This window comes from Anarhichas minor, unplaced genomic scaffold, assembly GCF_050575085.1.
Source record: "Anarhichas minor isolate MPS153535 unplaced genomic scaffold, ASM5057508v1 ptg000025l, whole genome shotgun sequence".
NCBI classification, from domain to species: Eukaryota; Metazoa; Chordata; class Actinopteri; order Perciformes; family Anarhichadidae; genus Anarhichas; species Anarhichas minor.
In genome coordinates, this window is record NW_027466471.1 from 8,282,491 (window position 1) to 8,305,835 (window position 23,345).

Genomic DNA, 23,345 nt, shown 5'->3' on the forward strand with positions numbered 1-23,345 from the left:
CTGCTAATGCCTGGCATCACATACTGACTGTATTACTACTGTGTATCTACGTTTGGTAGCTAGTTCACAATTGACTCTTTGCTAAACCTTTCCCCAGTTGTCAGATCATAGCAATCATAACTACCTGCACAACCAGCCTGTCGAGGTGTGGGGTTCATGGGGTTCTTGTAAGGAAGATACTTGGTATCTAAATTGTTTGAATGTCATGTTTTTTTAAGACCTTCTAAAATAGGGCTCTGTGATTTGGCCAAAATCTTCTATTCCTATATAGGTCGTTTCGTATCTCGATAACGATATACAGTATACCACAATATAGCATGTTTTCTGGTAGTTCAATAAATAAATAGTCTATGTGAATTAACCACGTGGTAAAGACTATTTTTGTGTACTCCTGCATGAATTAAATACTTGAGCAAAACAGTTTCAAGGGAAAAAAAGATTTCCATGTACAAATTTGTTAATTGCAATGAACTGAGTGGTAATGTAAAGTGTGATGTAAAAACAAAACCGCAATCTTCAAATGATATTTCCTCAAAATATTTCACATCCGAATTTCTGAGAAAGTTGAGTTAGCATGTTCTTGTCATGGTCAATTCAGACAACGCAATCTGGCATTTCTGAAAAGTGAAGCCAGTGCAGAAGTGCCTTAAACTTGCATTCTGTGTAATGACCAGCAGCGGGCGACTCCTGCAAAAACAAGTCTTATTGTATAGATGTCTATGAGAAAATGACTCTACTTTCACTTGATTTATCACCTCAGTGAACATTTTAAACATGTGTTTAAGGTCTCAATCGTTAGTTTCAAGTCTTCTTCAATACGCCATAATGTTCTTTTAGTAAATTATGGTCCAATGTATAGTAAAATAGAGGATAAACCAGGGTTGGCTTTAGGGCGTGGTTGCCTTGGGATTGACAGGTTGCTACCGCAGCGTTGTCCAGTCTGGGAGTTGTCCATGTTTACGTCTTACAGCTTTAACCCTTTCACAGTGTGATTTCAATTCATGAAAGTTAATTATAACATTTTGGCTGCCTAAAATATCTTATTCAGTGTTGTACTTAGCTCCACCCTCTCGTCACTTCGGGTTGCAGAAAACCATGATGAAAAAAAATGACTGTAATGATGGCAATGGCCAAAAAACCGAGATGGTGACAGTCGAAGATCAATACATCTAGAATAGCAACCGGACAGCGTGTCATTAGCTTACCGCATTGCAGTATTTTGTGAGGTTATGTTAGAAAAACGCCCCGGAATGGAACTTCCACTGCTTTGGAGCTGGTCTTGGGTGCTAGAATATCAGAGGCTTCTTCCTGCTCTTTGTTGGATTTGGGAAAGTTTACAGTCCAGCAACTCCAGTTGGAGTTGGACCTCTGGCTGAAAGCCTTTTGTCCCATAAAAGTGAAACATACAAATACAAACAATAAAGCATAAATCTGTCAATCTATTCAACCTGTCTGTTCCGATGTTTTGAACCAACACACAGCGCTGATGTTAATATGACTATATATTAACTATGACTAACACATAGCGACTCTCTCCTGTTGTTAACCTCTGTGTCTTACCAAAAAACAGAAGAACATTTAGAAAATTCACAACATGAGTTTGGCTGATTGCTGATTTTTTTATCAAATCTGACCCGCAGCCTGCCCTCGACCAAACCCATCAATGCATTGGCACATGAAGTACACAGAGAGCACGGAAGAGTCACAGCAGACCAATTAACCTTTCACTGATCCCACTTATCATGAAGGGCCACTTTAGGCCTTAGGAGAGACAGCACAAGTGAGTGAAGATGAAGGACGGTGTGTGTACAATCTATAGTGGGAAATCACACACACACACACACACACAGTTGGATGTCCTCACCTTTGTACTGTCGGCCGTCTCTTGTGTAATACCTCTCACCCGTGCAGGAGGCGGGACTACTGTAACCCTCTTCCGTCTGGTCCTTTTGGTCAGAGACAGCTGGTACAGAACACAGCCAAACGTGTTTATTTGTGTGTCGCAGAATTTATTATGAAATAATTTGTATTTGTTCTTTTTAAATCACATCTCATCTGTCTGGCATGGCTAAAACAGCCTTAGATCCTCTGATTCCAACCTCTCGCTGTATTAATCCAATTCTATTTCATATTATTTGCGTTGTTTTTATTGTTTTATCATATTTTAGATGATAAGTATAGTTATAGGAAGAAACACCACAGGACACAAACTAACTAGTCCCTTTATTTGGGACTATTTCTGTAAAGGAGAGTTGATGAAGGGAAAGACTCTTTGCTACTAAGAATATTCTGATCTTCTCCTTTTTACTGACAAATGGAAGGACGTAAAATCAAGTGATATACAAAAGGCAAGCAATAATGAATTTAAGTTTCTACCTCGTTCATAGAGTGATTTATAGTTATTTAATAAGAGTCGTGCATCAATTACAATGCAAATACATCAGTAGCAACCAGAAACTAAAAGAGCAAAGGGCCATTACATAAATTGTTCCGTAGTCTGTGAATACACTGTCAAAAAAAGGTTGTGGTTAATCGTGACATAGCTTCATTGATTCATTAGATCCATCATTCATCTGCTGTACTTTCAGCCTGACGAAAAGTGAGGGTTAATCATGCTGGCTTCCTCGTTCTCCTCTGTAAGCAACCATCCGTAGCAATGAGTCTAATACTGGTAATTAGGAATGAAAGGCTCGATGGCTTCCTGGATGAAGATTGGCATCTTGATGGATGCAAGGGTGGACAGGCAGGGAGGGGTGGGGGTGGGCGTGAGGTGTTTTTGCTGCACGATGGAGGGTGAGGCTGAACAGTCACGACAAAGGGAGAAAGGGGAGACGAACACACACATGCACACACAAGCCAGGGCTCCCAGAGGTCCTTCTGGTCTAATAGAGATGTATAATGCTGTAAGGGGCAGCGTATGGCGCCAACTGCCAGGATAATTAATTTGTTTGCAATTGGAGGGCGAATAGGTGTTATTATACGGCAGGCTGCCCCAGGACATGCACACAGCATTGAGTACCTCTGTTTGGCACAGCAATCTGCAACACACAAAATCTGCAACACACAAAATTGTCCGAAATAAGGAAATCAGAGACTTCATTTCAGTCTGCTAATGTCAAGTGATTATTATTAGTAATGCTAAAGTTCACTCCCAACTCATCAAATACCAACGTTTGGTCAGTTCCCCTCTGCGTCTGATACAGACGCACAGAGACACCCTTTAGTGTCTGTTCTTGACACACCGTGATTTCAACTAACCCCAATATAAACCCACCCGTCACGTCAGTCACCTGACTCGTTAGTCATGTCAGTCCCGTGAGTCATTTGCCAAGTAAACGTCCACCTCAATCTTTTCCTAACCCTAACTAAGTGGTTTTGTTGCCTAAACCTAACTTCCTGTAAAGACAGAAGTTTATTTTTGAAAAGACGCCATGCGTGTAACGAGTGACAATTCTCACGTTAAAGCGGTACCTAGAACATCATTGTATGAAGCTTAGGCCCACTGACCAAGTAACGGCAATTGACGAGTCTGGGTCGAGTTGGTTGACCCAGCCCTTTATGAAAACCAGGGCTTTTAAGTGTACTATCCATATTTGTGATCTGTTTTTATAAACTTTTTATAAAGCCCCAGATCAGTGGCAAATCCTCGTTGGCTTGGCCCTCGCACATCGGCGCTCATGCGTTATGTGTTGCATTTGCGAAACAGACCAAAGTGTTTTTGTTGAACCTATAGAGCATTGGATTTTTGCATGAATAAACATAACACAGTACACAGTGACTGCTCTACGTAGGGGAAATGGTAAAGATGCGTGGCTATTATGCATGACTGCGCTTGTGTTTTCGTTAGGTCTTAGCTATACTCATTGGAAAAAGCATATAATGTACGAGTATCACCTGTAGAAGAGCTATGTGGAATGCAAATGTTAACGGTTGAGCCATATTTGATGGGGAAGCCTTGTTATTCATGCAGAGCAAATGAAACCTCCTCATGGTTCGCAGCAAGATTAATGGCACAGACTCATCCTCAGTTTATCATGCGGTCTCCCCAGCTCACTACAAACGTGTGTGTGTGTGTATTCAAGTGTGTCCTGAATCAAAGATACTCCTGGAACCACTCAATAAGCAAATGTCTGATTATCTCTGTGCTCTCCCCAAGGACAGTGTACCAGAGAAACAATACTAAATGAAGTTTCTTCTTTCCACCACTGTCCTGCAGAATCTTTGTGTATTGTGTGTTCGGGGGGGGCATGTGTTTCCTCCACGTTGACTTGCTACTGTAGAATTACATTCTCTCCTCTCACGCTGGTCTCACATCAGACGTACACAGTCTCAGCTTTCACATTTCACTTTGCGCTGCCACTATTCCTCAAGTGAGTTTCTTTAAAGGACTCTATTTCAACCTCTGTTAAGTCCTCAACAATAAGAGTGACTCATATTCTTTGCATTTGTTTCTTTCTTGGCAATTTATTCAACACATTATACCCTGACATCATCTTTCCTCCTAAAAGCATTATAATCTTGTTAATAACACAGTTATGTTTTTCCCATGATGCATCTGATTATTCTCTCATTAATGACTAATGTGATGCACACAGAAATTTGAAGTACATAAACCATTCATACAGTCACACGCAAGAGGTAAATTAAGATGTAAATTGATTTTACGCAAATAATGTTCTCAAATCAATAAAATGCAAATGAAGTAGAATAAAATGCAAATTAATTTCCAACTTAAAGATGTGAAAGCAAAGAATAATTTGCAGTAGGAAAAAACAGAAAAATTATCAACTATAAGCACTTAAACTAAGACTGGACCGGTCATAGTAGCCAAACTAATATCGATGGTTACGAAATGCACAGGCTGGCCTAAATAGACACACAGTGGGGAAACAAAGAAGCAATAAACTGTACAATGCAAATAAAGCTTGATACAGATATACAGTATATTCAAGTAGACTTGTGTGTGACCTTGGTAATATGATGTTTGCCCATAAGACACAGCAACTTCATCAAGTTAGCAACTTCATTGTTAGACTCTACATTGAAAAACAAGACCAGACTTTCTGCAATAGGGACCGAGACCTTCCGAGCCTCCCAGATTAATAAGGAGGTTTGAGTCCAAATGTTTCTTGAGTACAGACATAAAAATACATGAGAAAAATGACTTAACCTCATTTGTAAATTTAAATAAGAAAAAACAGACTGTGTTGTAAAATATAATATGTGTGTTCTCTGTGAGAACGCAATTACTGTAAGTGCATCTTGTGACGATGCTAAAATGAGAGGGAAACATGTGATGCTGCTTTGTGTCGGCCGGTGGTGCAGCCGTAAATATGTTACAGAAAATATATTTTAAAAGTATATGGTATAATGAAAAAAAAGGCCTACCTACTGTACACAGGTGTTTCCACGTATTTGCTTGATTAGGACGGTCAGGAGGCTGTAGAGGCTCTGCTTGATTGACATCTGTCAGACCCTCCCGTTAGCAGGTGCGAGAGGTTACGCTTTCATCATTCTCATTGGTTGATGAAGTTTGGTAATCTGCCCAGCTGCAACTAGATGTCTAATCAGCCATACTAAGTGAAAATGTGTGCGTGTGCAGAGCACTAAACCGTATGACTAACATGTTAGCTAACAACTGGCTATTTTCAGAGCAACATTAGGATCAATTTGGAGTCCTACTGAGTGTATGTGAGTCCAGTATTGGGTCTCTTTATCGCTATGTTTTGGTAACAAGTCTTCACAAGTATAATTTTGGACAAAACTTTAGCTGCTAGCTAAATGCTCCACTATGTCCACCAGCTAGTTGCTAACTTTGTCTACGTGACCTGTCTGACTCTTCTATGGAAATGATGGCATCCAACCCAGCCCTCTGGGTGGATGTATTTTAAAGACCTGTGCTATATAGCTTTTAACATGCCCGGCGGGGGCATCCCAGCAGTGCCCCGGCAGTGAGCTGCTAGTCCACACTCCGTACTTGGTCTGCATGGCAACTTGAGCCGGCCACCCTCTGGACAATTTCTGTCTTCTGTGAAGAATCTCTGCATTGTGATTCTGATTTGGTCGATCTTTTCCTCGAATTTAGAATTCACCTAAGCTTCTTTTCTCCTCATCCAGGTGTCCGATGATTCATCCGACTCCCCAGAGCCGGGGCCAGTCAACTGCATGGAGCCCTTCATGGTGCGGAGGCTGTCTTGGCGGACGATCCAGTTGCCCCCTTTGGCCTTTAGACAAGCAGAGCAGTACTACCTTGACCGCAAGCCAGAACCGGACACAGTCACAGTTCCACCACGGCCCACAACACTGCCACTACGCACCCCACCACTCATCGCCATCACCTCCGCTGACACCACCAGGTAGGACAAGTACAGAATATCTTTCTGTGGAATGGGTAATTAGAGTAGGGGGTTGTTAGAGTGGAGTGGCTTAATCAATACAGCAGCTGTCTGAAGTGAGTGAAGACACAGCTCTCTCTCTCTCTCTAAGTGCCTGACTCTGTGCTTACAGGTTGAAATGCAATTACACGTTTACTGGTGGCTGTGTAATCTTTTCTCATCAGCTACAAACTGTGTAGCTTGCATGCTTGTAATCCAAAGCATCCTACACATTTGGGGCTTTTTCTCTCAGAACGGCATAAAAATCTATTCAAAGAGACTTCTTTCAATCCATCACAGTACACATTTCATCACTGTCATTCTTTGTCAACGTTATGTTATGACTGTATAGTAATAGACTATTGGGTATGTATCCAAGATTGGATCGTCAGCTGCATTGTGACAACCACTTTAGACTGGTCTGTAGCGTTAAGCCAGTCTTAATTTTGCTCTTAGATTAGTTAACCTCCCAACCCTCAGGCTAACTCTAAATGAAGAGCTATGTTGCCCTTGTAACAATCGGTGACACCTGGTTTTCTAGCAATGTTGTGAAATGAGCAGTGAGAAGGGAAAACTGTTTTAGAGACCGAAGCCGTTAGAAGTAGTGGCGGAGATTATTAACAGTTTATTTTGCCCAAAGACACTATCGTGAGCCTGACTGACGAGTTAGCAGAGTTTCTCTGCCCTGCGAAATGAAAAAGCCACAGCAACTCCGCTCTAAGTCTGCACTGTACTGAGATGTTATGCAACTGGACATCTTTTTGTATAACACTCTTTTCAGTTTCTCACTCATCCACATCCTCATTCTCATTTTTTTGTTGAAAAAAAAAAAGCCTCTGCTAATTGAGTGTCATACCGTATTGAAATTACCAGAAACAAATGGCTGCCTGAAAGGTAGGACATCAATTACGGTATGATTTGAAAAATGGTTGGCAGTAATGCAAAGTATGCTTGACGTGTAGTGGACTAATAACATGCAAACCACTTAAATGATGCCTGACTGGCTACAAGTGTGACTCATCAAATAACTAGGCCAAATAGGTTTATATTCGTCACCACTGGCACTTACTGATTTCAAAACAGGGAATGTTATTTCACCATTTGAACATGACGAACACGATGAAAGCAACTCAGACGATTTTCATTAAAAAAAAAAAAAAAGAATTCAACATATTTTCTGATTAAGCACAGTGATTTTGATTAATCTACTGTGTTATACAGCAACACAATATCCTTATACATCTCATGTATTTATATATTTCAAACTAATTATCCAAGCTTTTGTGTGACATTTTGTGAAGCATATCGTACAGGCTGTAGACCTTAGAAGTCTCCGTTTTAGAGGTTATGGCGACTACTTAGTTTTACGACAAAGAGGAAACAAACGAATGTGTGAGAAATGCCCAGCATCACTTTGAGTGTGCACTCTCTCTGTCATGCTTGGAAAATGTGACCGTTCAACAAGTGAGAAAAGAATCACACAGAGACGGACACCGAGGCTCCGACCAGCTCGATTCTCTGAGGGGAGACGGAAACCAATAGAGCAAACAGCATTCTGTATCAAAGACAGAGGCCCAATGGGGAATTCGTAATTTAACGTAGCGATCGGTCCAGAAATGTACCCTGACAGGTGGAAATACAATCAGGGATCAATCCCCATTGTCCTGAGTTAGTATTGTACATGGAAACAGATGGCAGTTCTCTTGTCAATCAAAGGAAAAGTGGTGCTCCTCTGACTCGTCTTTGATTGCGATGACATGCTCCATAACGCAGTTCAGTGGCGCGTCATGTGCCAGAAGAGAAAGAAAATGCATTCGCTTTCTCCTACATGTTTCTGTCTTGACCCTCTCTCTCTCTCTCTCTCTCTCTCTCTCTCTCTCTCTTTCTCTCTCTCTTTCTCTCTCTTTCTCTCTTTCTCTTTCTCTCTCTCTGTGTGCCAAGAATGATGGGGCCTGCAGAGTTTCACAGAGGGAAAAGCAATAGAAAAAAACGAGCAGTGAGGTACAGCTTATTAATAAGGCCGTAGCTTGTTAAAAGAGCTTTAATTAGACAATATGCTGTTGTGGAGGAGACTTTAAACAAGAAGAAAGTGTTATTGACTTGTGGACTTCTTTCAGACGGAAAAAAGAGAAGCTGATGTCATTTAGCTCTAAATTACATTTTCAGCCAGGCGGAGCGATTTTCATTGCGACCCTGTTGCACAACAGTGCTGAAAGAGTTTCCAGTCCTCCCTTCAAAATGAGTGCAATAATATCAAAGAAACATGTCGATTCCAAGAAATACGGTATGTTTTTGTCTTTAATTGAACATTTCTGTCTGTAGTTGGGTGTATCACACATCGCTGACAGAAACTGCAACCCATAGTGAAGACACGTAGTGAAGACAAGTCATTGTGATAATGCCGAAAAAGTGTCAGGCATTAGGTGTAGAGCAGAGGCAGCTCATCCTCTCTGAATAAGTGTCAGCAAACCTTTTATGTGACCTTCAGAAAAGAGCAAACTATTCCCAAGTGTGTACAGCTGACCACTCTTTAACAATCGGGTTACATCGCCTGGATAAGGATTGGGCAATTTGAAAGTGGGCTGTGTAATGATTTGAAGGAAGACAAAGGCAGGACAGGCCTGACTCTTTCTCCTCCAATTCAGAGGGTCGTATCGACTGTTTTCAATTATGTCAATGCCTTTTCTTGTTTTATCTCGTAGAACTTCAACGTTTTTGTCATCCCGCCCTTTAAAGCCTACCTATTAAACCATCAGTCATGTCCCATCATGTTACCACCATATCAAGCAAAATGGACTGCTTTCATAACACAACGGACTAAGTATGAGCAGTTTAAGGAAACAATGGACTGTAGGGAGAAAAATGGGCGATGGGGAGAATTTTAACAAAGGCTTCAAGCCTGATTCATCTATAATTCAGCACAGCGGTGAAGAGGAAATATACAGTTGTATGTGGCCTAATGAGACCGTCTGCAGTATTAATGTGACGGACCAAGAATGCGTTTCCATTATACGCTCTCATGATGGGAATATAAAACAGTGTCTGTCCATTAAACGGTTCCAATGCTATTGTATTTGCCACTCCTCAACATTTAGTATGACGGCTTCTGTTTAATTTATAGGAAGGGTAGAGCTTTGACATAATCTATAGCCCTCAGTGCCTCAACGTACATCAGCTTATATTGATTGTGCTGTAAGATGCAAGTCCCAAGACTACAAACTGAACATTAAACCACATTAAGTTTTGTTCTGTTTACATGCACATCGATGTTGTTTAATTACAATCAAAGAGTGCGACTTTATAATTGCACGGCAGACAAGATTTACAGATGGGCACAACTCATTACCAATACATCGACAAATTAACAGATTGAATCACTACCAACAGATGTTCATTATATCAGTAATATGTGAAAAAGATATAAATATGCTGACAAAGGCTGTACCAGCATCAATAATAGTATTGGGTATTGGCTTAATACCGGATCAAAACAAGCTATCAGTGAATTCCCAAACACTTAAATGTCATCCCAAGAGTCATACGCTTTAAGTCAGAGATCGTTTGTTTTTCTGTCTTCTTTCTTTTGATTTTAGAAACTCGCATACATGCAGGTTACAGATACAGATGCACAGATCCCACTTTTAATCTTCTGAGAGTAATTCAGACACGTAAATGCAGATACCGGTACAAGTGCTTCTTTTTTTAATTAAAAACCTGTACAGCTGATTGTGTGGAACTGATTGGGTCATTCTTCTATGTGTGAGGGAACACGAGGCTGCAACTAGACCTTTTACATCTCAACTATAAGAAGAGGCATTTATACACCAACATCTTCTTTAGGTTTGATCAAATTTTAATTATATTCTGGAAGGCTTATAAAGATTGTGAATAGGAAACTACTTACTGTGAGGTGAATTGGTCAGGTTTGGCTGCTCCGTTAAATAAGTACCAATCAGGTGGTGTCACTTATTTTCGACCGCACTAACAGTTATCTCAGTCATTATCCCATTATCCCGAAATAACACTCTAATTCAACAAGTAGAAAAGAAAACAAACATGAAAATGAAATAAGCAAATTGTCATGCATGGTCCTCGGTAGAAAGCGAAGCCACTTCACCTGGATGTTACAATTGAAGTCTGCAGGTGAGGACAGAAAACGCGTCCGTTTGCACCAATGACGGCAATAATGCACAGAACCGCGAGCTGGTACTATCCATGCGATTAGCCACGAGCATCGTTAAACCTGATCTGACTCTTCTTCTGGAATATAGCTATTTTTTATGTGTGATCATATGACGTTCACTGACCTATCGACATGCTACATGTAGCAACAAGCAACACATTTTGCCAGGAAGGGGGGCAACTTTTATCTATTGTGTACTGCCTTACAATAAAGTAAAATAAATTGAATATAACATACTGTATATCAAAACATATTAATGATAGAGTACATTCATCATGCTGACTGAAAGCACCTTATGACTTGAAGCACTCATGTTGAGTGCTGACAGATCTACAGATCTAAATATTACTGTGTTTGATGTTTACAGAGTCATTAAATCCAGTGGCACACACATACAGTATATGCTTATGCAAGGTGTGCAGACATTAAAAGCTGCCCATCTGGTACATTGTTTGGTGAAGGTGACTCCTACTGCACGACGGGATACGATCTCCCCCGAGACCTTGTTTGGGGTCAGAGGAATGGAAAATAGATTAAATGAATATACAAATTAGGTTTGAGGTCAGTCCTCAGTGTGTGCAGTACTATTCAGTCGTGCTGCTCTATCAGCACAGGGAGTATGGTTCACTTCACAGTATTAGGTAAAGGTGGGCCAGCACAAAGTCCTCACATGAGCTGCCGATGTGGGCACGTAAGGCTTTGCTCTGCGTTTCATTTAACCGGCCACTTCTGTTGTAAGTCACCCCATGTCTGAGGGGGATTGCATTTCTGCTGCTAAAGCTGGAGAGACTGCAATCCCCACGCACACTCCGAGCTGCCAGGGTAATGGGCTTTGAGCTGCAACGGAAGTGTGGGGAGAGAAAGCAGTCTTCCCTGAAAGTCCCCTTTTGGTGGAAATGATGACAAACAGAGGAGGAGAGCTTTTAACAGGGCGGCTGGATGCTTGCACTCCTCTGCGCCCCGTAGACATCACAGACGCACACCGACATCCTGTAAAGGCCCTCGGTTTAATTACTGTCAAGGTGAGCTTATTTTACCTGCAGTGTTAAACGCCTGCTGTTACGAATATGCTCCTTATTTGGTCACTTCTATTGAGTGCATGTCCTCTTCTTCAACTCTACACAAACCAATATTTTTCTCTGTCTCTCTGTCCACTCCCTGCTCCTCACTTGTGGAGGATTAAAGGGGAGGTGCTCCGGGTGGGTCGCTCATGTTTTATGGATCACCCTGCTCCCTATATCCCGTCGCCGCTTCTTCTTTGCAGGGGACTTGAGAAGGGAAGAACAGGACTATGTCGAGTTGGTTTTACGCACACCGTGGGTTAAGTTAACTTCAGCCGAGGTGGTGATATGGTGGGGGAAAGGGGGGGTTCTCAGAAGTTCGAGTGGTAACGTGGAATGACCATCCGCACGCGAGGACTGTCCTCGCGCCGCCGCCGCAGCAGCACGAGCACCTTGCTGAAACGGGCGTGTACGGAGAGAGCGGGGAGCACTTGGAAACCAGATTTAATTGAGTCGAGTCCCTCCTCGGAGCTTCATTGTGGGACACTTGGCCGTTCCAAACCGCAGTTGTAGGTCCACCTCGTGATGCGTCACTGGGTTCATGTTTGGCTCTGTCCACAGTGTATCTGCGGGGCAGTGAGGATGAAGTTGATGGAGTTGAACTCATTACGTGAGCTCCAAAAAACAAACTGGACGTGACGCACCCAGAGTGGCTTTAAAGTTTTCTCGATTACTTCCAGGGTAAGGCCTATAATTTAGCATTTGGAGCTATTTTTATTATTATTTTTTTTTCAATTTCTAAAAACTCGCAGGGCTGTGAGGTTCCCTCTCATCACTTAACCCCCCCTCATTCCATTTGAATGCTTCTAAAGTGCTTATTTCTTGTGCAAAATATTTTGAAACCAACGTGGCGAGGAGGATGGACCCTGCCCCCGGGACAGTGGGCACGGCGTCTCTGGCTGCCGCCGGCGGAACCGGCGTGAGTGCGAAGGCGCCCAAACATCTGTGGAGGCAGAACCAGCCGGCGCTCTCTCCGCTCCACCACGCGCTGGTAGTGAGCAAGAACGACCGCGTGAGACAAAGAGGCTTTTCGGACACCGAGAGATACCTCAAACCTAGGAACATGGACCGGACGTACGCTGTGGACACGGGGCACCGACCCGGGCTGAAGAAATCCAGGATGTCGTGGCCGTCGTCGTTTCAAGGTCTTCGACGGTAAGGGCACAAAAAGGGGGAGAAACTGCTTTTCTTCATCTTGTGTCGCTTTCTAATTTCCTCGGTGAACATGGGCGTTGTGTGCATGACCGACGCGCGACAGCGGAGAAGTCTTTCGGCTCGGTTTTAGTCCTAACTTTGAGGAGGTTATACGATTCTGGACTTATCCTGGGCTCGACCTCTGTTTATCATCACTTTTAGCGTCGCACCGTCGAAAGCATTTACTATGTACACTACTGTAACGGTAACGACACGATGGGTAAAGTAAATAGGTCGGCCGATAGCGAAAATAATGAAATAGTCGCAAAATTATCATCATAAGATAAGATTTTTTACATTTGAGTTATGGCATAACGTGTGTTTATATATATATATATATTTTTTAATAATAACGGAGCTTACACGCGCGTACAGTTGACTGTTAAATGTAGGTCAGAAAGATGCGTCAGCCTGCAAATGATTCCTAATTTCTAGAAAATAAATAGGAAAAGTTAAAAGGAATAAGTAAGCACAGTTATCACAGGCTTATTGTGCTGTTGAATAGACTAAATGTGGCACACTAGGCAGGCAGAGATGTGAGGTTACTTCGTGAAGAGTGACAACAGAGACTGGAAAGAAAAGGTAGGCGTTGACCAACAGCAGGTCACAGAGGATATGCACATGAGAGTAACCCCGAGCACAACACATGCTGGCAGCCCCCCCCCCCCCCCCCTTTAAAAGTAGTGTTTTGTGATCTTCAGGGATTAATACTGTTTCGCTTCAGAATGACCGGGTAGTCTACTTTCCATGTTTGAAAATACCGTCTGGTCTCTATGAGGGAAAGAGATGCAGTAGGAAAGCTTTAGGCTACATCACCACTAATATAAAATAACACTCACAACAATCTGACTCGCTACACACAACAGCGTGGATAATCTTGGCGCATGCATGGCAAGTGCAGGGTCTCCAGACACAGCTTGCACAGAAGTATTTAGCCAGAGCAGATGCTGTAAAATGAAGGCAGTTTGAGTGAAGCCTGTCTGCAGACAGACAGACAGACAGACAGACAGCTCTGCACTCTGACAGCCCGGGTGTGTGGGGAAATGTTTCTGCTCTAATTACTCACTTGTTCCGGGAAGGAAGGATGGGGAAGAAAAAAAAAAGATCAACTGAAATGAAATCTGAGAAGGTCACGTCAGCTGTGTGACTGAAGTGAGTGTTGCGGATGTAAGTTTCTGTCAAGTAGCTCGCCTTTTTCTTTCTTTCTTCCTCTTATAGAACAAATGGATGGTAATTGTGTAGTTAAGAGTGATACTTGCCTTCAGGTCCAGTCAACTATAGAAAGCACACTGGCTTGTCTGGCCGACGGACAGAATGGTCCATGTCACAGTGGCAGAGCAGTCACACGGAGGAGGAGGGAGGGAGGGAGGGAGGGAGGGAGGGAGTGATGAGAGCACAGATGGAAGCGACATTGCAAAGTGATGTGCTGGCCTAAAGCACCCGTGTGATGTGAAAATGTTCCATTGAACTTGTACATCCCAACAAAGGGCAATTTAACAGGACATTCATGTAATTCAACTTCATTGAAGATCATTCAAGCACTTTTCAGATTTGCTCCAGGAGGGTAATTACACGTAGATTAACCCAAACAAATCAAATTTTGCACAGGAGGCTAATTACGTAAGAGGCGCATTGTACTCCAGCACATATTCAGGAACACTAACAGCCGGCCAAATCAAATCTGGCCCCTTGTACACAGCAGCCCAGCACGCCAGTATTTTCATTTGGCCAATAGGGTAATTTGATTGGTCGTGGTTTTAATGTGCATCCATTGGGTCTACGCGTTTTTCTACTTCTTATTTCAACGTCTGCTGCCAGTTGGACTCGCAAGGGTCTCCATCTGGTGTGGATTTCATTAAATGAACACACCTTAGGTGTAGGATAACAGCAGACAATCCCATCATGACACATTGACCACAATACCAATGCAGGTGTTTATACGATGCACAGCATATAGCAAGGCAATCAGCTGCAGGCAATCAGCTGCAGCTGCAGCAGCTGTTGTGTAAAAAGCAGAACAGCTGCAGTTAAAGTGTGGGAGGTAAAGGGTTGCACCCATTTCTCTCAAAGTGACTCAAGTCTTTTTATTCTGTGTAAATTACAATTAACTAACCTAAAAATAGCACATTGGTTAGTGTAAAATTCCTCATTGATTGTTTCATGAAAACAACGTTGCTTGGTATATTGCCTTATTGATTGTATCACCCAAACACCAGTGGCTCCGCCTCCCGGCGTTGCTCGCATTGATTTAAAAGTCGATTCGACGGCCATTGCAAACTCACAGATGAGCTACGGCTGCTTGTCACAGCCCACTTCTCCTCCGGGCTTCAAAGCTTTCTAGCACATATAGTCGGCTGTTCAGATACTCCTCAGCCTGTGCAAATGCGGTGCGTGACGCAAGCGCGTTTACATACAAGCCATGCATTTGATGGACTTTTCCAATTATCAAGGCAGTGGCAGGTTGCCTATCTTGACATGGGGAAAAAAAAACCTCAGCAATCAAGCTGTTACTGCAAGCTAGATAAAGAAGACATATTTCCTGATTGTAGAGGACAGATAGAAACAACTTCTGAGGCAGTGCCCCTGTAGAAAGCTAATAAGAAGTGCCAGCTACTTGCTCAACACACACAGTTGATTTCAGTCTTGCGGATAGAGGAAGACAGCAGATCTGTCACCTCAGAGGACTGTGGATGGTTTGCACAAGGTCCCCATGGTACAACGCATCAACTAAATGTGTCACAATGGAGGCCGGGGCCTTGACGCTGCTCACGGCTTCTGTGAGACCTCAAGAAGAATCTGGAGCATCCTTTGATGAGGAGATGGTATTTCTCCCTGCTCGCCTGTCCCTGCATGGGGATGCTGGGGGGGGGGGGGGTCTTTATCTGTGGAGATGTCATTGAAGAGGGGCATCAGGATTTCTCTTAACAATCGAGATTTGGCGATTCAGTGGGCAGAAAAGGAAATGTCGAAACAAAGAAAAAGGGATGAAACATGTAAGGAGGGAAGGGAGGAGGAATGGAAGGTGGACCATCTGGAGACTTTGTCTTCCTCAGCTGCAGCAGATTGGAAAAACGTACCTCTGGCCTCTCACTCTAGTCTGACGTCGTATTTAACAGTCGTTGATTTTTCTTCATCCAGTCCTCCTCCTCCTACTGTGACTGACGACTGAGAGTTGCCAGAGTGAGTTTTTTAGCCCGTACAAAGCATAACCCCCTGGCTATGTCATTACATCCCAAGGGCGTTAGTGAGCGAGCCAGGAGCTGCTTTTTGGTACATGGCTATATATAACCCCAGTCATACTGCACAGGCTGCCACAATGCACATCTATTGTACTGCATGGCTAGGCTCCCAGGCATGTGAAAGATGTCCAGAAACATGCTAATAAACACACTGCGGACAAGGTACCGAACTTTCCATTAGCAGAGATCAGCATCAAACATTAGCTTGGCTAATGAAATGGGTCATGAGGGATCATTTGTGGACTCGTCTGTGTTTTGTGTCACAGCATCAAAGGCAGGCAGAGCTGATGAATACATGTGAATGCTAGCCCCTCGTCTGGGTCTCATTGACCTGTTTCATTCAGGCAGAAGTGGAACGTGTATTGAGTTTGTTCTTCAGACGAGTTGTGCGAGTTACCCGGCAGTGAAAGATGAGCGTGTGCATTAGGAAGTCAGTTATGCGGACATTGACGTGGGAAGTCAATTTTAATCAAACTGGTAGTGCTAGGCCTCATCCTGATCAGACGCTGGTATGTTTTAAAATGATCACGGTAATAGATGTACAGTAAATATCAATACTGAGGAGATAAAGACTTTTCTACTATTTAATTCATTTTATTTTTTTACAATATAAGATATGGATACTGTGTGTCTATGTAAAGAAGGGATCACATTTTTCCCTACCTCAGCTATATGCACAGAAAACAATCTCATCGAAAAAGGACTTTACGCTTTTATAGAATACGTTTCCCAACATGCAATCAGTGGGACACTGTTCATACGAGTGGATGAAATATGCTTATGTTCCATTCATCAAGTGGATGGAATACAACCAAAAACACTCATGAAAATCCATGCCACTTCACAGCTACTCAGAAGCCATTAGCAAATCTACTGTATGGCATTTACAGTCAGTGTTTCAGTCTTTCTGTCAGCCTTGTCTGTAATACAATCATGAAGTGACATTCTTTAACTTTTACCAGATCAAAGTCAATTGCAATATAATGTAAAGTAAAAAAACAAACTTTTAAATCAAACTTCATTATAGACCAAATACTGTTGCTTTATAGTCCCATATAACTGATAACAAATGCATTTAAATCAAACACAAACACACTCTTTATCAAATTAAAAGCACTGGAATATGAAGGTTTGGTCATGCAGCAAGCTAAATATATATGCTAACCTAACAGTATACAAAGGTTCTGTCAAACTAGAGAGACTCAGCATGATCAGTTGGTGAGAACTAATGCAAATTATCATTTTATTCCAGTCAAAACAGTTAATTTATGATACAACTGTAAGGAGGAAATGAAAACAAGAAGAAGTTTATACATATTTTTAAAAATAACACTGAATGGATATGAGCGGGATGATGAGAGAGGGAAACGGTTATGCAGGCTGTTCTGTTTCTTTCTGATGAATTGTTTTTGTTTAGAATACCTATTGTTTGTTTGATCGATGTGATCAGGGTGCGTGTGTTCAACACTGAGGTGGAAAGTTAAAATATTTATGTTTGATATTAGATTTTTTTGATAAAATATAAAAAAAAAGGGAGGACTTGATAAGTGTTCACTTTTCCTACTTTCCTCCACCTTTTTTTTAACATTGATTCACGTCTCAATACAGATGGCTTAGGCCACAAAGAAGTCTTCTAGTTTCAAATCTCTGAACCTTTTGCCAGCGCCTATTAGTGCACGCTGTGAATTGTAGTTTACAGGTTAAATATTCATTGAGTTGAATTTGCCCCAAAAAGCGCTTCAGCTGGCACACTTAAACATACAAATGCTCTGCTGCTTTTTTGTAACGCAAATCAGTTTTATTGATAGTCGTCACTTTTTAAAGTCACATCAGAGAAAGTGGTGGCATGAATTGCTTTCTTTGTTCGGAAGACCCGACAATTCTCTGTGGTCGTTAAACAATCCAGCCGCTTTCAATCAAACCTGCAGAGACGGAAAGAAAATACAATCTCGTAGAAGTTATGTCCAAACAAAGCAAATGCTGATTGCAATTGAAGTTCACAACTGGATGTTGTATGAACACTGTTGTTGTATAGTGGGATCCTGCTTAGGGAACATATTGGTCCAATGTGAAAGCTGCACATTGTCCAGCAGGAACCACAGGCTGGCGAGTGTGACTGGCTCTAGGAAAACATTATTGCTTCATAAAAGAGAGGAGATGTGCTCAACTAATTTCAACCAGCAGGAACATGCATTTGTTTTTCGTTGCTCTCCCCTGGCTTCCCTTTCGTCGCTGGTCACCTGCTGGGCTAATAAAATGCATGAAAACACCTTCTAAAGGAAGCCTCATAAAGAGCTACGAGCCAGAGCCTCTCCAGGCCGACTGCTTGCTGCCGGGTGATTCCCCGAGCTCTTGGCTGGCTGTGCTGTACCGATCACATTACACTCAACAGGGTGATGCAGACTCTAGCTGGGCTAGCCACTGGTCTGGTCTAGGGACTGCTGATAGCTTTGATACAGACATGAATTATTTATGCGTTCTGTCAGGATCTCTGTGTCAAAGCTGTGGAGATTACTATGAAAACAGGGATTACTAGTCAGCATCTATTTCTGAAAACCGACACCGGTCACTATTTTCCTACCGGTTCATTTGTCTCACACAGGACGAGATCCAGTTTTTTTTTTTTTTCAAAGCTCAAAGAATGTAGGGAAAATGTCAAAACTCTTCCCAGACAGAAAGAGAAGAAACATATTTCTGAAAACGTTTAAAACTATTAAGTTGATGCCTCTTGACTTTTCTCAACAGAGGTTTTAAGCTGTCTATAGGTCAGTGACTTTCTGCTAAATGTCAGCACTCTGTGTGTGTGTGTGTGTGTGTGTGTGTGTGTGTGTGTGTGTGTGTGTGTGTGTGTGTGTGTGTGTGTGTGTGTGTGTGTTCTGCTCATTATAACCATATACTGTAACCTCAAACAAGAACTTTTCACAGAACACACATTTTATTTGGGACCCACTCAATTTCAACATCACTATGAGAGGCTGTTATTGGTCTTAACCATGCATACACTGTAAATGCATTGCCTTCTAGTAAACCATATGCTTTTGAATACATAAATCAGTTTTTATTTGATAAACCCGAGGCCACCAGAATTCCCCCTATAACGCGTTTAGTAAATTGCATCAGTTATTTGAAATGAATAAAATTGCTTTGGTCTCAATTGTCCTGTAAGACTGGACAGACAGCAATACATCGTATTTCAACTGGTGATGATCCGACTCTGTAGAAGCGGGTGGTAGTGGAATCTGATCAAGCAGGCAACATTGGAAAGCAATTGATTCCCTCGCATCCAGTGGTGCCACAATGAAAACATATGACCTCACCCAATGGCTTTAATGGAACAGTTTATATCATTCGCATCATATAGTAGGGTGGCAGCTATTTAGGTATCACCCGCTGGAGGAAATGGGCAAACAATAAACGCCAAGATACAAGGCTTCCTGAACATGATCAGGGTTTCATACTGCGCTGTAGTCATTGATAACCGTCAGTCATACTAGGCCTCAACACCTCACGTGTGGTGCTTAGTTTCTCAGATTATTCCCCTCCGCTTTTTTTTCCTTCACCTATTTTCTTTCTCTCTCTTTCAATCAGTGTGTCCTCTTGAGACGTACATTCACTGACGCAAACAGGGGCACAGAAATAACAGCATTGCTTTGTGCGCATACTGACACACTTACTACTCAGTTTTCCTCTTTTCCTTCCATCCTCCCTTATTGTCTTTTCCTCTCGCTCTCTTCTTCTCGCGCTCTTCTTTCTCGGCATCTTGGTCCTGAATGATTTGCCGGTAGGATATTTGCAGCATTGCGTTGCATGAAATGAAGGAGACCATCAAACGTTTGGCATGGTAAAGAGGGCCAAGCCATAATTACAGTGACCGTTAGTATTGGACCTTAAGTATTTCTGGGATGTTTGTGTGGCTCTTATTTGGGACTCTGACAGTAGAGCGATGGCAGGAATTGAGGGGAAAGAAAAGGGGAATGACGACAACGGTTCCCTGGCAGACTTGAACTGTGGACGTTGCAGTTCAGTCCGTGCTTTATCCCCTCGGCCCCCAAAGGGATGCTGAACGGATCCCAATGTGAACAAGATCTCGGAGCGTACACACTTGACGTCCTGGCACGAGTGGATGACAAAAGTCACATTGAAAAGCTAAGTGTGACCACGGTCACAGACGCGGATAGTGGTTGCGCATGTGGTTCTGTTTTTACATGCATTAGATGTCTGCATACATGTTTTACATGTGTTTGTTGGCACGTATGGTCGAATCACTACCAGATAATAAATTGTAGTAGAATACAGCTTTAGTCTTATGATAATTATAAAGGTAAATTAAATTTGTAATTAAGGAAGGTCATCTGTAATCGTTATCATGCGTTTCATTTGTGTTTTAAAATAATAATAAAAAAGCTTTAATTCATGGTTCATCAGTGTTGTTGTAGATTTACTGTACTGGGACAGATATTTAACAATGCTCCCTTTGATCTAGATATCAATTAAAATTCGTCTTCAGTCGTAAAAAAATCTTCTCCCAAAGTCAATGATTTCGTTTTTAGATGTCCTATATAGGCTTGACAGCTTGACAGAAGTCTGTTTATTTCTACGATCATTGTTTTGCAAAAATATGTCTCGGGCTGGGCGACAACACAATATGATAATTTATAGTCTTTAAATGGAACCGTATGCTGAAGAAACACTTTATCGAGATATCATGATACACAATTATGTTGTGTAAATCGATAATAAAAAGAACATTTTCAGAAAATCTGAATTCTGCTTGTTGGAATATCCCAGTGTAGTTGAATGGAACATACTCCTAACTTTTCACTAGTCAAATATAATAATATAATATACTGCTCCCATTTGTAGCTTGCATGGGGAACTGCTGGTGTTCATGACAAACACAATCAAACGTAGACTGTAAACAACATACCCTGCAGCATATGTTGTCAAAACTCAGTGTTAGGACTATTCTGAGCAGAGACATGGACAGCAGAACAGTGGATTGAGCTGCAGGAATTGTTTCTATGGACATTGTGATGTTTTTCTGCCGTAATCCACTGGAACTGACATGAATTCCGAATGACCATGGCAAGCTCTCTATGAGGAATGCATCTGTCTGGTGCTGCCAACACACAAGCCTACAGGGTGGGCGTCTTTGAAATTGAAAAGTTTTTAGTTTGAGTGTCAGTTTAAGACTGTGACTCATGAGTTGATTTTATCTCACTATGGGGATTTGGGGATTGGCTAATAAATCGGCACAGGACCATTTGCTTATTAACAGGAGATGGATTTTGTAGCGGACCCATGGGGCAGAATGGAGAGGCTGGTCTTGACGGCTCCTGTTACAGAGTCATTAGTAGAACTCTTGAGTTTGTGTTGTTGCATCATTATCAGACTGTTCTATTGTACATTATCCAGCTTGGTTTGGTTCATCACCTTTAGAATGACTGAGCTACCGAAAATGTTTTTTTTTTACAAAACTAGCTATTGTGGGTAAAGTTAATTTACAGTAATTTTCTTCACTTACTTCATTACTCTAAATGTTTTGTAAATCCAGACTGTATTCACAGAGGCAACATTCTTTTAAATACAGTTTTTATTAGCTGAGAAGATATTTTTGTTCTTACATCATTCACTACAAACAAAGGATTTCCATATCCAACCCACCCGATGCCATGACACTGCTCTTTCACAACCACATATTAGCATGCTAATGTTTGTGCAAGTGCTTATAGTCTCTCATGTATAACCACACATGCAATATACATGCAATAATACAAGGACTGCTAAATTGCTACTGGTATGTAAGGTATGCTAGAAGCATTAAACTCTTGCTGTAGACTTAAAAGTATCAAACGTCTCATAGAAACTTCTAAAACCCCTCCACCTTCTAAGCCTGCTGTTTCATATGGAGTATTCTTCCCTTTTAAGCCTTTAACCAGTTAAAGGCTTGCAAAATTGTCAGTGCTTTCATTTGGCATTGTTTTTAGTTTACAGGTATACGGTTCCAAGCCCCCTTTGTCACACAGATTCAGGACCCCTGTCCACAACAGAATCGGGCAATAATGACCAGTACACATAAACACCCCCTGCAGCACAGTGGTTCAGCTACGTTGGTGATCTGTTGACCCTTAATAGCCGAGTCTTTATTCTCTCTTCCGTCCAGTTTGCTGTTGTGTTGCTCTGTCTGTACTATACGTCTGGTGGTGCAACTGGTTCATAAGCAAAGTGCCTCTCTGTGCCTGTCTGTGTTTCTGCCACTGCCTTTTGTATTAATACTTACTTCTTTCTTGTCTATGACTTAAAATGTGGCTATGACATCCATCACCAGTGTGATCTATGCCTTATGAATATGACTATTTTGCCATTAAGCATCATCAAAATGTCAATGTTGCTCCCACAGAAGGTTTCATCTTACAAACGCACAGTAAGGATTTTAGCTTTCAACCTTTGACAGACTGTGACAGTCGACAGCACACCTTCAGCAGCTTTTCAGACGTGTACAGAGGACAAGTCTCTATCTGTCCATTTTATAGAATGGAAGTAACAAAAATGGTGAATCTGAAAAAGAAACGGGGCAGCCTGTCAGTAGAGATAATGTTGACAATGGCTTCCTTTTAACAATTCCATCCACGCCTTGACCTGTACTGTTAATTTGCATGACCCATCTTTGGGGACCAGTTGTACATTGAATCTGATTTACGTATGTGCATGAAATACATTCGTCCTTTTTGAGTTGATCTGCTCGCATTTTCCCTTCACAGAAGGTCACCTAGCTCAGTTGGGAAATAGTCGCCATAGCTACATGAGTTGGAGGGGTGCACTGATTTCATTAGTGATGAGATCTCATGAGGACGCTTTGACAGTGAGCAGAGTGCGGGGAGGAAGAGGAGGGCAGGGAGAGTATTTGTGGAGAGTAGGAGAAGATGGTGAAGTTCTTGTCTGAAGCAGTTTTCATCAAACTCTTAACTGGGTGCTCACTTATTGAAAATACATACACCAGTTTGAAATATAAAGTTACCCTGGGTAGACTTAAGCTCTAAGAGTGAAATGTAGTGTTATGTTTTTACCGGTGGGTTTCCACATTCGTACTGTATATGTGCAAGAAGGTGCACATGAGTGCACATGAGCATGCAACGCCAGGCGTGCAAACTCATCAGGGTTTGCATCGCCCCGCCCCCCCCAATCTTTAAATGGGGAAATTTGGTCCAACCATTTCCAACTGTGCTGTACTTAATATCTCTATTAACTTTAAAGGCAACAGGAATCTATATATGCACAAAGTTGGGCAGGGCAA

The 23,345-nt window shown here is 42.0% G+C and overlaps 1 protein-coding gene across 1 annotated transcript in view; it reads left to right on the forward strand.

The window, feature by feature from the left end:
- Positions 1-6,165: 6,165 nt before the first annotated feature.
- Positions 6,166-23,345, forward strand: part of pde4d (phosphodiesterase 4D, cAMP-specific) — a 128,679-nt gene continuing 111,499 nt past the window's right edge. Inside the window, exon 1 of the mRNA XM_076099725.1 lies at positions 6,166-6,356. Coding sequence (XP_075955840.1) covers positions 6,166-6,356 — 191 coding nt within the window. The remainder of the gene's footprint in view (positions 6,357-23,345) is intronic.